The sequence below is a fragment of the Hyperolius riggenbachi genome, chromosome 9, assembly GCF_040937935.1.
Source record: "Hyperolius riggenbachi isolate aHypRig1 chromosome 9, aHypRig1.pri, whole genome shotgun sequence".
In the NCBI taxonomy this organism is placed as follows: Eukaryota; Metazoa; Chordata; class Amphibia; order Anura; family Hyperoliidae; genus Hyperolius; species Hyperolius riggenbachi.
Window position 1 is genome coordinate 19,938,581 of NC_090654.1, and position 14,126 is coordinate 19,952,706.

Below are 14,126 nucleotides of genomic sequence, written 5' to 3' on the forward strand. Positions count from 1 at the left end.
TCAATACATACTACACTATTGGGGCTCTTGGTGTTCCTCTGTTTATCTCGTTTGCAGTAGTGCAATATGTCAATGACCACAATAAAAGAAAATAAATTAGAAGCACTACTCACAAAGGGAGGTAGCTGGGGCAACCAACCACAGGAAGCAGGTGGAGACAATAAACCCGACTCCACTCGGGGTGGTCCTAATCAGGACCAGAGGATGGTCGCTCTCTTAGTGCAAAAAAGGGGGACAGAGTCCACTGTGGGGACTCCACTGGTGGTCTGCCACCTCCCCTCAGACAGGATGTGTTCGGGGGTATACTTAGCACGTAAAAGGGAAAGAGGCACCCTGGTGTAATAAAAGCATCTAAAATCAGCTTAAAATCGAAAAGTGATATGAGGTAGCTTACCTCAATGACGAAACCTCTGTAGTTAATACAAGGGATTTTTATTAGCACAGGCAACGCGTTTCGTGGGTCTCGGCCCGCTTCATCAGACCAGTAAAAGTGCCAAATAGAAAAGATCATCTAGCATAGGGAGCCTCACGATCCCTTGTATTAACTACAGAGGTTTCGTCATTGAGTTAAGCTACCTCATATCACTTTTCGATTTTAAGCTGATTTTAGATGCTTTTATTACACCAGGGCGCCTCTTTCCCTTTTACGTGTTGTCAATAAAATGCCTTTTAAAGAGACACTGAAGCGAAAATAAAAATTATGATATTATGATTTGTATGTGTAGTACAGCTAAGAAATAAAACATTAAGATCAGATACATCAGTCTAATTGTTTCCAGTACAGGAAGAGTTAAGAAACTCCAGTTGTTATCTCTATACAAAAAAGCCATTAATCTCTACGACTTTCAAAGTCTTGTTATCTGACTTTTAATATCTCAACTGTTATTGAACTATTTACTTTTTCTCTGCCAGAGGAGAGGTCATTAGTTCATAGACTGCTCTGAAAGAATCATTTTGAATGCTGAGTGTTGTGTAATCTGCACATATTATAGAATGATGCAATGTTAGAAAAAACACTATATACCTGAAAATAAAAATATGAGAATATTTTCTTTGCTGCTAATCTTCTAGTAATTATTCATTGTACACAACCAATTCACTATATCATATTTTTTTTTTTCGCTTCAGTGTCTCTTTAAGCCACCAGCAAGCAAGAAGATAATAATTTTGACAGTACCTTGCCAACTACTTTTTGGTCATTTTTCAATTGGAGAGTGCTGAAAAGCTATCTAACTACTTGCAGACTTTGCGGCTCTCTTTTTTTATTTATTTTTTTATTTTACACTGCCTGATCACTGTGATTGGCTAACAGTGATCATGGGATCAGGAGCCAATCATATCAGCTCATGATCGAGGAAAGCAGCAGCTGATATATTCGGTTATCACATGTAAAATAGTTTTTTTTTAAATGTATTTTTGTTGTCTTTATTTGTATTGAAGGAAACATAAAATTTTAAAAAATCCAGTTTCAAGAGGGATGGTTGAACTGTTTTTTTTTTAAATTTCTCTTTTAGATTGGGTGATCCTACAAGCTCCGCCCTATATCTATGAAGGAGATACTCTGACTTTGCAATGTCTTGGCTGGGATTCATCCTTTAGTAATGGAGCAACATTTTACAAGAATGAATTTCTTTCTTTTAACTGGAATTCCATTTACAAAAAACAAAATGTACAGAAACGGGACAGTGGAACGTATACATGTAGACGAACAAGTTGGAAAGTGTTGAGTTCTTTTGAATACGCTGGGGCATTTATCAGTGTTCACGGTAAATACTAGTTTTATAAAACATTAAGCTTTGGAATAATGCCCCATAAATATTTTTTTGGGTCATTAATAAATAAATGCCAGGCTGGAAATCTGATCAGACAGTTGATGACACACTGGAAGTACTTTTCTAAACTCAGTGTGGGACATACCAAAAAGAGGTTTACAAAACTGGCCTTTCAATTCACATCCATTTTTTTGAATATTAGACTTTATTTTTTCTTTTAAATAAAAAAAAACCATTAAGGATAACGTACTTTTTTTTTTTTATTGGGCTGATGCTGTAAAGAGTACGGTAGTGTCTCAGCTACATGGAATCCACCTGGCTGAGACACTAATTACCCCACCTTTGCATAGATGAGGTTGCCTGCAAAACTTGCACAATTGGGTAGGACAGGTTTGAGAAACTCTGACTTATACACAAATCAGTAATGTTTATATGTAAAAATTTATTTTTACCTTTAAAAAAATCAAATGTGACCCCTTTCCCTTTAATTTTTTTTGGCAGACCTGGAAATGTATTAGTTAATTGCCATGACTTCCCACATGAGGAAGTTAGTGAAACTCATGAACAACCACCACCATCTTGTGGTAAGCTGGAGAAATAGAATGTGCTAACACAGTTGTGACTGAAGAATGATTTTATTACAATGATAAATGTGGGTTCAAAGCCGCTTTGAAACTATGCAAAAATACAAAGTTCATTAATGCTCCAAAAATACAGATAATTAGAAAATTTTGGAGCTTGATTTAACCCTAAAGAAGGAGAAACAGTAGAATCTTGTTTCTGATGGTGTATCTGTGGCAACCACGTATTTTAATACAAACAAACTGATAAATGTAGGCGGCAGGCAAAAACATACAACTACTTTAATTCAAAGAACAACTAGGATGTGTGTTGTTGTTTTTTTGCCCCTAAACATGTTTTTCAGTTTTCTATGTATAGAAAGACTTGATTGTTCTCAGCAGTGGCATACCTACCGGGGATGCAACCCCATCGACTGCATGGGGGCCCGGTGGCATTCTGGGGCCCGCCAGCCGTGTGCGGGGGAAGCGCTGCCGCCCCCCAATTGTGGGACCCCCAGCCGGGTGTGGAACTGGCCACAGAGTCTAATAGACGCCGGGCCAGTTCATTGCCCGCAGCCCGCAGTCTCCCGGGAGGCAGAGCAGGGCTACGGCAAGATGGCTGCCAAAGCCCTGCTCTGGAGACTATTTGTGTCTCCAGTACAGGGCTTCGGGAGCCATCTTGCCGTAGCCCTGCACTCTGCCTGTCAGCGCGGGAGATGTGCTGCAGGAGGATCGTCGGGGAGTTGCACGCCAGATGCCGGGAGAGGAGACTTCTGAATGGTGAGTGAATTAGGTGCAATTGTTTTTTCTGGTGTCTGCTGCCCACATTACGATTTTCTGGTGTCTGCTGCCCACATTACGATTTTCTGGTAACTGCTGCCCACATTACGATTTTCTGGTAACTGCTGCCCACATTACGATTTTCTGGTAACTGCTGCCCACATTGTGATTTTCTGGTAACTGCTGCCCACATTGTGATTTTCTGGTAACTGCTGCCCACATTGCCATTTTCTGGTGACTACTGCCCACATTGCGATTTTCTGGTGACTGCTGCCCACATTGCGATTTTCTGGTGTATGCTGCCCACATTACGATTTTCTGGTAACTGCTGCCCATATTGCGATTTTCTGGTAACTGCTGCCCACATTGCGATTTTCTGGTAACTGCTGCCCACATTGCAATTTTCTGGTAACTGCTGCCCACATTGTGATTTTCTGGTAACTGCTGCCCACATTGCGATTTTCTGGTAACTGCTGCCCACATTGCGATTTTCTGGTAACTGCTGCCCACATTGCGATTTTCTGGTAACTGCTGCCCACATTGCGATTTTCTGGTAACTGCTGCCCATATTGCGATTTTCTGGTAACTGCTGCCCACATTGCTATTTTCTGGTGTATGCTGCCCACATTACGATTTTCTGGTAACTGCTGCCCATATTGCGATTTTCTGGTAACTGCTGCCCACATTGCTATTTTCTGGTGTATGCTGCCCACATTACGATTTTCTGGTAACTGCTGCCCATATTGCGATTTTCTGGTAACTGCTGCCCACATTGCTATTTTCTGGTGTATGCTGCCCACATTACGATTTTCTGGTAACTGCTGCCCATATTGCGATTTTCTGGTAACTGCTGCCCACATTACGATTTTCTGGTAACTGCTGCCCATATTGCGATTTTCTGGTGTCTGCTGGCCACATTGCTATTTTCTGGTGTCTGCTGCCCACATTACGATTTTCTGGTGACTGCTGCCCACATTGTGATTTTCTGGTGACTGCTGCCCACATTGTGATTTTCTGGTAACTGCCGCCCACATTGCGATTTTATGGTGTCTGCTGCGCACATTACGATTATTTTATGGTGACTGCTGCACACTTTACGATTATTTTATGGGGAAATGTTGATCACTTTACGATTATTTTATTTTGTTTTACCCAGTTGCAGGGCATGCTGGGTTGTCCTTTTTTGCTTCCCTATTTCCCCCTCAGACTTAACTAATGCAGCCTGATTGGCTGAAGCCTCTTTCCCTCCTGTCTTCACCTCCCACATCTCTGTTCCTCTCTGATTGGCCAATATTTCTCAGGCTGAGACAATGCACTTTCTATAGTGAAGGGCGAGCAAATCATGCAGAGGAGAGTAAGAGAGGAATTGGCATCAAGATTGGCTTCAAAATAGCCACACTTAAAATGGGAAATGCTAAGAAGGATTTTTTATTTATTTACTGTAGAAAAATCACTAAAATCAAAATGTGAACAGTGCAATCAATTTGTTATGTAATTAAAGCAAGTATTTGTCTACTTGTGTATGTGTTTTTTTCCTGAGATAGTATGGCTGACAGCTCCTCTTTAAAAGGTGACACTAATATATGAAACAGGAACCCTTTGCAGGTGTTTTGGCTAAATTTGGTGATTAGAGTCTGACACTTTGAGCCAAGAATATTGAACCTTTTTACAATATTCTAATGGTCTGAGATTTTGATTTTGGGGTACTCATAAGCTGTAAGCCATAATCATCAAATTATAACAATTAAAGGCTTGAAATATCTCGCTTTGCATGTAATGAGTCTATTTCATATATTAGTTTCACCTGCTAAGTTGAATTACTGAAATAAATGGACTTTTGCAGGATATCCTGTTTTTTGAGTTTCATCTGTATACTATCACGCTAGGTACGAGATGTATATACTGAGGCTCCGATAATCGTAGTCAAAACCGTAAGCTAGGGTCAATACGTGAGATCAGATGGCTGAGGTACAATAGGCTGAGACAAAGGCTAGGTTGTTTAACAGGCTGGGGTCATACACAAGTGGTCAGATGGCTGAGGTACAATAGGCTGAGACAGAATCGAGGTCAAGGAATAGCAAAAGTCATACACAATATATCAGGAAAATAACAAACACTAGTCCAAAGGATAGATATATATCGCAAACACTGCATATATATCTATCAGAGCAACTAGACTAATCAACATGCAATAATATCACAGAGTGACAGAATGCCCAGCACCAGTGTACTGATTGCTATTACGGGCAGTAAGTGAACCAACACTTTTAAAATACACTTAGCCACCCAATCAGCGGCCGTCCCACCCAGAGCAACCAATCAGATACTAGAACCCCTACCTATGCATCAGCTGATCTAAACTTATCAGCTGACGCTATGATCGCCGGCGTCTCAGGGCATAAGATTGGCCCTGAGACGCGCGCCCGCCTAGAGGGATGGATGGGACGCCCATGCTCATTCCCCGCCACAAGGATGCTGGGGATGCCGCTGGGAGAATTGGAAGGGGAGGCTCGCGGCTGAACTCCACCTCGCGAGCAATCCCCACCAACGCTGGAACCAATGACAGGTTAGTCCCTTACATATACATGTTGCACTTTTATGTACTTTGGGATAAGTTTTTTTAATGTCACTAATGAGTCCTGTTGTTAAGTATGTATTGCAGCAGCACCGCTTTAAGTTGGGCGACGGGTGGTTCCTCTAGTACAAAATATTGGTAATTTAGGTTACCAATATTTTTGGAGGTCACTCAGGTAGTAAGGAGGCGCTAAGCTCCTTATTTTGGACAGACAGATGTTCCATAATATTGCCTGAGGAAGTTGGTTGTCCCTCGAAACGCATCACAGTGGAGTTTTTATTTGTCATTTTTGTGATTATGAACAATAAAGAGATGTTTTTTGAAACCTACACATCCAGTGTCCTATTAAGTCCACCTCTAGCTCTACCTCCCTTTTAAACTGAATTTTACCCTGCACTGGTTCTGTTTACTACCTGCATAACTTAGTATTATCTACCCTTGGTGGAGGGGTGTGTCCCCTACCTTTCCTGCTACAGAGAGCAACTTCTTATTCTTAACCTGAGTTGGGACAAGTTTCTTTCCCCATCTGCTTTTTATACAGTAATTGCCTTGATGGTCATTTACCTTGATATACCACACTGTTAGGCTCTCAGTTTCTCCCCTGATATTTTAGTAGGCTCTACCCTGCACTCATCCTCACTTGAACCATCCCTTTTAAATCCTTGAAAAGGACCTCCCACTCTAATGCCTAATGCTAACCACGCCTCTAAAAGCTTAATCCTAATCCCCCATCTAATGTCTAACCCTAGTTACCCCTTTAAATGCCTAAAAAGACCCTCTCCACCTAATGCCTAACTACTCCATCCTGATATTGCCTAAAAAAACTCCTCCCAACTCCAGCTAGCTGTAGCTGTTTGTCTATGATCACATCAGGCACAAAACTCACCGCTTGGGCACTCGATTACTGGTAATTAAGGGAGGTTTATGATAGAATGGGCCGCCATTGGTGGAGGGGAAACAATACGTTCCCCAAGCACCGTTCCATATAGAATCCTTCATCTTCTGGTGTCAAGTGAACCCAACCACTGAAATGCATGCCAGGACATGTAGTCCTTCAATGTGAGTACATCTTCCAGCCAGGGCCAGTTGTAGATGTTTTGCTGCCTGAAGCAAGCATTATGGGGACGCACTCCCATCATGCCCCCACACATTTGGAATGCAACAATTACCCCAAATATGACACACAGCAATCACACCACATATAAACTGCAACAATTGCCCCTCCATATCACCACTGGTGTCGGTGGGCATTATAGATACAAAAAATACCTCAACATGATGCGTATTATCCCCCCAACCAAAGTGCAGTCACCACACTTGGCCATCACTGGTGCTCAGTGGGAAAGTGTGCCTGTTCCTCCTCATTCCTGCTCAGTGTGTGGGGGGGATGGGGGAGAGTGACTCAAAGTTACAGAAAGTCAGAAAAAGTGACAGTTTAAACACTTATCTTAGTATACTTCCATAAATCAAATCAACAATTTCTGTTACTTCCTGGTTTTTATATTTATGAAGGTGCCCATACATTTGTCAATATTTCCTGTCCATTCCAGGCAGATCTGATCACTCTGATCTCCATACATGTAATACAGATTGCTCTTACCCTCTCCACTGTGTCCATAATCAGACACCATAAGGTCAATAGCCTGTGTGTGTGAATCTAAGGAATGTATTCAGAGAGCTGTCTGAATAGGGGAAGTCAACTTGTGACTGCTTTGCCTGTAGCTCTGTACACAAAGTCATCAAAACATTGCCGCAGACTGAGACAGATTTTTTTTTTACAAACCCTGGGGAGCAGGGACAGTGTACAAATTCCAAAGCTTGTATAATTCCTTATCTGTGTGATGGGCAAAAGCAGTCATTAGAACAATAATACAGAGAGCAGACAGTTTTTTATGGACCCTTAATTTTTTAGGAACCCTTATCAGTTTGCCGCCTCTAGAATGTATTGCTCTGAAATATTGCCTCAGGTCACATCATGGTAGATCCGTCAGTGTCCGCCGACTATGTTTTGGTATCAGTTGATGTCCATTGTAATGGACAGCAAGGGTGTACTATGGCTGTTCTTTTACATGTCCGTTTTCCATGTGGCATTCGGAAACAATGGATACGCTGAAAACTGGCATGAATGAACAATTATAGGATCTATATAACATAGGATCTGTCAGTATGTCCATTTATCAGTTGGTCTCTTTTGCGGAAAATGGTCTGATGGTAGCTGTACAGAAAATAATGGGGTTATAAATCAACTCCATTCAACTGTAATCTAAACCTTGATTAGCATAGGAACAGATTCATTTAAATTTTGAGTTTTATTATAGTGTGTGTCTTGTAGTGTGTGTCCTTGGCAAATATAAATGTAAGGCAGACACCTTGGAGAAGGACTTGGAAATACTGGTTAACAACAAGTTAAACAACCGTATTCAATGCCAAGCAGCAGCAGCTAAAGCAAGTAAAATTTTGGGATGCATAAAACAGTAAATAAAATCATAAGATGCTAGTATACTGGAGTATGGGATACAGTTTTGGGCACCAAACTAGAAAAAGTACATTGATGAGCAACACGGTGGCATAGTGGTTAGCGCTCTCGCCTTGCAGTGCTGGGTCCCTGGTTCAAATCCCAGCCAGGTCAACATCTGCAAGGAGTTTGTTGTATATTCTCCCTGAGTCTGCGTGGGTTTCCTCCGGGCACTCTAGTTTCCCCCCACATCCCAAAAACATACAGATAAGTTAATTGGCTTCCTCCTATATTGACCCTAGACTACAATACATACACTACATGATACATACATAGACATAGGACTATGGTAGCGACTAGATTGTGAGCCCCTCTGAGGGACAGTTCATTAACAAGACAATGTACTCTGTACAGCACTGCATAATATGTCGGCGCTATATAAATACTTAAATAAATAAATAATTGACATACTAGTTTTCTCATTTCCTGTTCAGTCAGTACGCAGGACAAATCTATGTTACAGTACTAAATAGAATAATAATAATAATAATAATAATAATAATAATGAGAAGGAGAAGAAGAAGAATGGCTGGATCCTTCTTCCTTTTTGTGACCACATTAGAAGTTTTATGAACTTTAGGACAGGAAGTGAAAATCTCCCTAACCATGAACACAGATGGAAGTAACACATTTCCGAACACGTTTAAATGATCCTCAGACCACAACATTCACCGGTAAATCCACCACCACACTCAATGTGGTTAAAACTTACCGGATGGGAAGCCCTATAATGCAGGGCTGTTGGGATGCTTATGGTCTTCCCCACCACACTGGCCGAGATTTAGATTTAGCTCAGATCAAACACATCAAACAAATCCTCTTCAGTATATCAGAGCCCCTTTCCCCCATTAATCATCGTAAAACCTCAAGAAAGTGTCTTGCCATAGTGTAAAATCATTTCAATTTATTAAAACAATAAAACAATACTGCACTCACAAGTCTCCTGCAGAATCAGCTGTTTTTTTTACATGGGCTCTCCTCATGGGTTGGCCACTGGTTGCCTCTGTCTCCACCGCTCCACCCTCGATCAACACACTCACCATCGACAAGTGTGGGAAAACCAACACTGCCTCGTGTGTGTCACACAGATCACTGCACATGCTTCTAAGCTTCGCCCTACACGGAATTGAGAGCTGTGCAACATGCAAGGCAGTAATAACCAGGACAAATGGGCAAATAAAATTTATGGGTGGGTTTTATGTACAATCGCAGATTTTATTTTAAAACTATAATGGACGAAAACTGAAAAATAATTCTTCCAGTTAAAATGAAGCTAGAATAAAATAATTCTTAGTAAAATGGACAACCCAAAGAAAGCCTAATTTGTGGTGAAAAAAACAAGCCATAAATCATTTTGTTGTGATAAGTTGTGATAAAGTTATTGACGAATGAAAGGGAGGAGCGCTGAAAGGTGAAAATTGCTCTGATCAATAAAGGGAAAAACCTGATATAGGTGAATTAATTAAAGTACTTCTGTGCATTGCTCAGTATGTTAATGGCAGGAAGGTAATGATGGAATATGGGGATTAACTGAGATTCATTTTTACTGTGCCCATTAATTTAGCTCTGAGGAGTTGTTGCACTGCATGGAACACAAGGGTTTCCACAGCATCTTACAACTTTAAAAATGTTTCCTTTTTCCCACAGATTTGTTCTCAGAGCCAGTATTAAGCCAAGTCCAACCCTTTGTAACGGAAGGAGATGCAACTACGTTAAAATGTGACACAAGACTAGCTCCGCCCAGGAGGAGCACAACACTACAGTTCAACTTTTACAGAAATGAGCAGCCTGTTCAAGAATTTGGTTTATCTGACAAATATACCATTCAATCAGCTCAGCTGGATGATACCGGGATGTATGCCTGTGAAGTGAGAACTGCGTCTGGCACTGTCAGGAAGAAAAGCAACACACTGTCAATTGAAAAACGAGGTGAATGTCTAATATTGGGTCCTTGCCTTGAAAATGCTATTGCTGCTTATCAGAGCCTGGAACACACATGCAATTTTGATTGGCCATTGTTTGGCCAATTGTACCCCTACCATGTTGTATGAGAGCTTACCTATGGAATCTCTTTATAGTATTCAAAGTCTGTTGGTCCTCATACTACATCAGGGTAGTAAAATTGGTTAGTGATTGTCCAAATCAATATTGGATGTGTGTATGCGCCTTTGAAAGTGCATGTAAATGTATACATTCAGTATTCTTGAATGCATATTGCCCCAAATAAGCCCACCTTTCTCTCTCTCGCTCTTTCTCTCTTACACACACACACACACACACACACACACACACACACACACACACACACACACACACACACACACACACACACACACACACACACACTCACGCCATACAAACACACACACGCACGGATGCACACACACACACACACACACACACACACACACACACACACACACACACACACACACACACACACACACACACACACACACACACACACACACACACACACACACACACACACACACACACACCCTTTCTCTCTCATACCCACTCTCACTCCCCCTAAGCTCTCTTCCTACCCCTCCAGTGGCGTAGCTAAGGAGCAGTGGGCCCCGATGCAAGTTTTACAATGGGGCCCCCCCCAAGCACTGTATACATAACAATTGATACGGCGCACCAAAACCTGCCAAGGGCAGCTACAGTGTCAGAGGTGCAAGAAAAGGATGGGAAACAGCTTGTTAATGATTACCACTATTCAAAGTATCTATAGAAGTGATTATTATGAGCACAGGACCAATAATGAGCTAATACTGTAGTTGAGGGAGGGCACTTCGGGGCCCCTCTGGCCCAAGGGCCCCGATGCGGTCGCTACCTCTGCAACCCCTATTGCTACGCCCCTGTACCCCTCTCTTTTCATCCCTTCCCTTTCTCGCTCCCCCCTTCTCTACCCTCCCTTTCTCTTTCTCCTTCCCCCCCTACCTTGTCTCTCTCCCCCTTTTCCGCTGAAATCTCTGACCTCTTGTCCACAAATGTTTTGATTTTGATTTGGTTTTGATCAGAGAAGGGTTTCTCTAACACTTTTCAGATCCACTCCAAATCAAACACTGATCCTCTGCTTGCTCAATCACCTGGATACCAAAGCAGTAGTCCCAGGTACTCTGTCCCCTGTTATAACAGCAACATTCTTGTCTCCCAGGCAAGTGTGTAACTCCTAAACCAGATCTGTATAAATAATTTAGGTATGATCTATATTTATTGTGTAGAAAACCCAGGCTGTATCCTCTAGTTTTTGCATAACAGTAGTGGCATGCAAGATGGATCTTCTTTAACCAGTAGTGTTGATTCTGACTCTGATTGACACTATTTTACTTGGGGGGGGGGGGGAGGGGGCTACTGGCTACCTATATTAGGGGTCATCTTTGTCTACCTATATTGGGGGCTACCTAGACTGGGAAACACTACTTCATTCTATCTATGGGGGGCATCTGGCTACGTATACTGGGGGCAACTTGGCGATATAAAATACTTGGTGTCATCTGTGGCTACTACTTACTATTGGGGAAGGGGGACATTTCTGGTTACGTAAAATTGCTTTGTATTGGAGGGTGCCTTATAAATGTTTATATTTCAGGGGCAAAGGCTGCAACCAAACACGTTGCTATGGGCCGCACGATTTCTAGCACCACTCCTGAAAGTGGCAGTTGTGAAATACTGTAAAAACAAATTTTGGGGGGAGAGAAAACTCCTAAACATTATCTTTCCCCCCACAGAGTTGTTCTCCGAACCAGTATTACATCTTGTAGAGACTTCTGTGATGGAAGGTGATAGGATGACTCTGAAGTGTGACACAAATCTTGCTCCGCCCACGAGGAACACAACACTCCAGTTTGCATTTTCCCTTAATAAGAAGGTTGTGCAGCAGTTTTCTGAATCTGATAAATACATGGTTCAGGCAGCTCAGCTGGAGGACTCTGGAGATTACGAATGTGAAGTAAAAACTGAATCCAACACTGTTAGAAAGAAAAGCAAAATATTGTCTATCAAGATAAAACGTAAGTATGAAAATGGTTAAATTTTCTTAAGCCGCCCCTCCCCCCCATAACATTAAAGCGGATCCGAGATGAAAAACTAAGTATAACAAGTAACTTGTCTATATATCATGTCCTTATAAAATTATAGCTCTAAAAATAACTACAATATCATGGAAAGTGGTTTCCAGGCCGCACTCCCCTCCACGGCTTCAATGAGGTGCAAAGTCAGACCAGGTCAGGCACACCTTAAAGAGACACTGAAGCGAAAAAAAAAATTATGATATTATGATTTGTATGTGTAGTACAGCTAAGAAATAAAACATTAAGATCAGATACATCAGTCTAATTGTTTCCAGTACAGGAAGATTTAAGAAACTCCAGTTGTTATCTCTATACAAAAAAGCCATTAAGCTCTACGACTTTCAAAGTCGTGGAGAGGGCTGTTTTCTGACTTTTATTATCTCAACTGTTATTGAACTATTTACTTTTTCTCTGCCAGAGGAGAGGTCATTAGTTCACAGACTGCTCTGAAAGACTCATTTTGAATGCTGAGTGTTGTGTAATCTGCACATATTAGAGAATGATGCAATGTTAGAAAAAACACTATATACCTGAAAATAAAAATATGAGAATATTTTCTTTGCTGCTAATCTTCTAGTAATTATTCATAGTACACAACCAATTCATTATATCATATATTTTTTTTCGCTTCAGTGTCTCTTTAAATTTCCACAAGGGCCAGCACACTCAAAACGTCTTCTGAACTTACAGACTTTCTTTTCTAGAGAATTTCTTTAGAATCAAAAAATATGAAAATCATGACAAATCCAAGGAATGTTCCAGCAATCAGATAACCACCAGAGATGATCAATGCCCATCAGATGCTTGATTCCCTGGATCAAGCAGGCTATACAATTGTGGCAATAGGGTAGACATAAGATCACAACATCATGTGTCCCAACATTATGACGACAGACACCGACCTAGAACTGTTTCGGGCATGAAGCCCATTTTCAAGTCAAGAAATGTACACATTTCTTGGCATGAGGATGGGGGTGTAAAGCCCAGAACAGGAGAAAAGTTAAGTGCATGTGGGCTATGGTCTCTAAACTTTCCACTCCTCTTTCCGTCTCTCACCTTATCTTTCCTTACTTTCCTTTTGATATCTTTCTCTATAAAATAATTCTGTTAGTGTGTCACCCTAAGTATTTATATAGCATAGCAAAAGTCTAATTTCCTACCATATTATTTTTATATATTTATATAGCTCTGACATCTCCTGCAGCACATTACAAAGTACATAGTCATGTCACTGACTGTCCTCAGAGGAGATCACACTCTAATCCTACCATAGTCATAGTCTAATCTCCTACCATATTATTATTATGTATTTATATAGCACTGACATCTTCTGCAGCACATTACAGAGTACATAGTCATGTCACTGACTGTCCTCAGAGGAGATCACACTCTAATCCTACCATAGTCATAGTCTAATCTCCTACCATATTATTATTATGTATTTATATAGCACTGACATCTTCTGCAGCACATTACAGAGTACATAGTCATGTCACTGACTGTCCTCAGAGGAGCTCACAATCTAATCCTACCATAGTCATAGTCTAATGTCCTACCATATTATTATGTATTTATATAGCACTGACATCTCCTGCAGCACATTACAGAGTACATAGTCATGTCACTGACTGTCCTCAGAGGAGCTCACAGTCTAATCCTACCATAGACATAGTCTAATGTCCTACTGTATTATTATGTATTTATATAGCACTGACATCTTCTGCAGCACTTTACAGAGTACATAGTCATGTCACTGACTGTCCTCAGAGGAGCTCACAATCTAATCCTACCATAGCCATAGTCTAATCTCCTACCATATTATTATTATGTATTTATGTAGTA

General features: G+C 41.1%; 1 protein-coding gene across 4 annotated transcripts in view; it reads left to right on the forward strand.

Annotated features, from left to right (window-relative positions):
- The window catches only part of LOC137531492 (high affinity immunoglobulin gamma Fc receptor I-like), a 117,792-nt gene that overhangs the window by 27,757 nt on the left and 75,909 nt on the right, over positions 1-14,126 (forward strand). For all 4 annotated transcript variants that reach the window (XM_068251406.1, XM_068251405.1, XM_068251407.1 and 1 more), the window contains exons 5-7: positions 1,515-1,766; positions 9,850-10,131; positions 11,943-12,224. In XM_068251406.1, the coding sequence (XP_068107507.1) occupies positions 1,515-1,766; positions 9,850-10,131; positions 11,943-12,224 (816 nt within the window). The remainder of the gene's footprint in view (positions 1-1,514; positions 1,767-9,849; positions 10,132-11,942; positions 12,225-14,126) is intronic.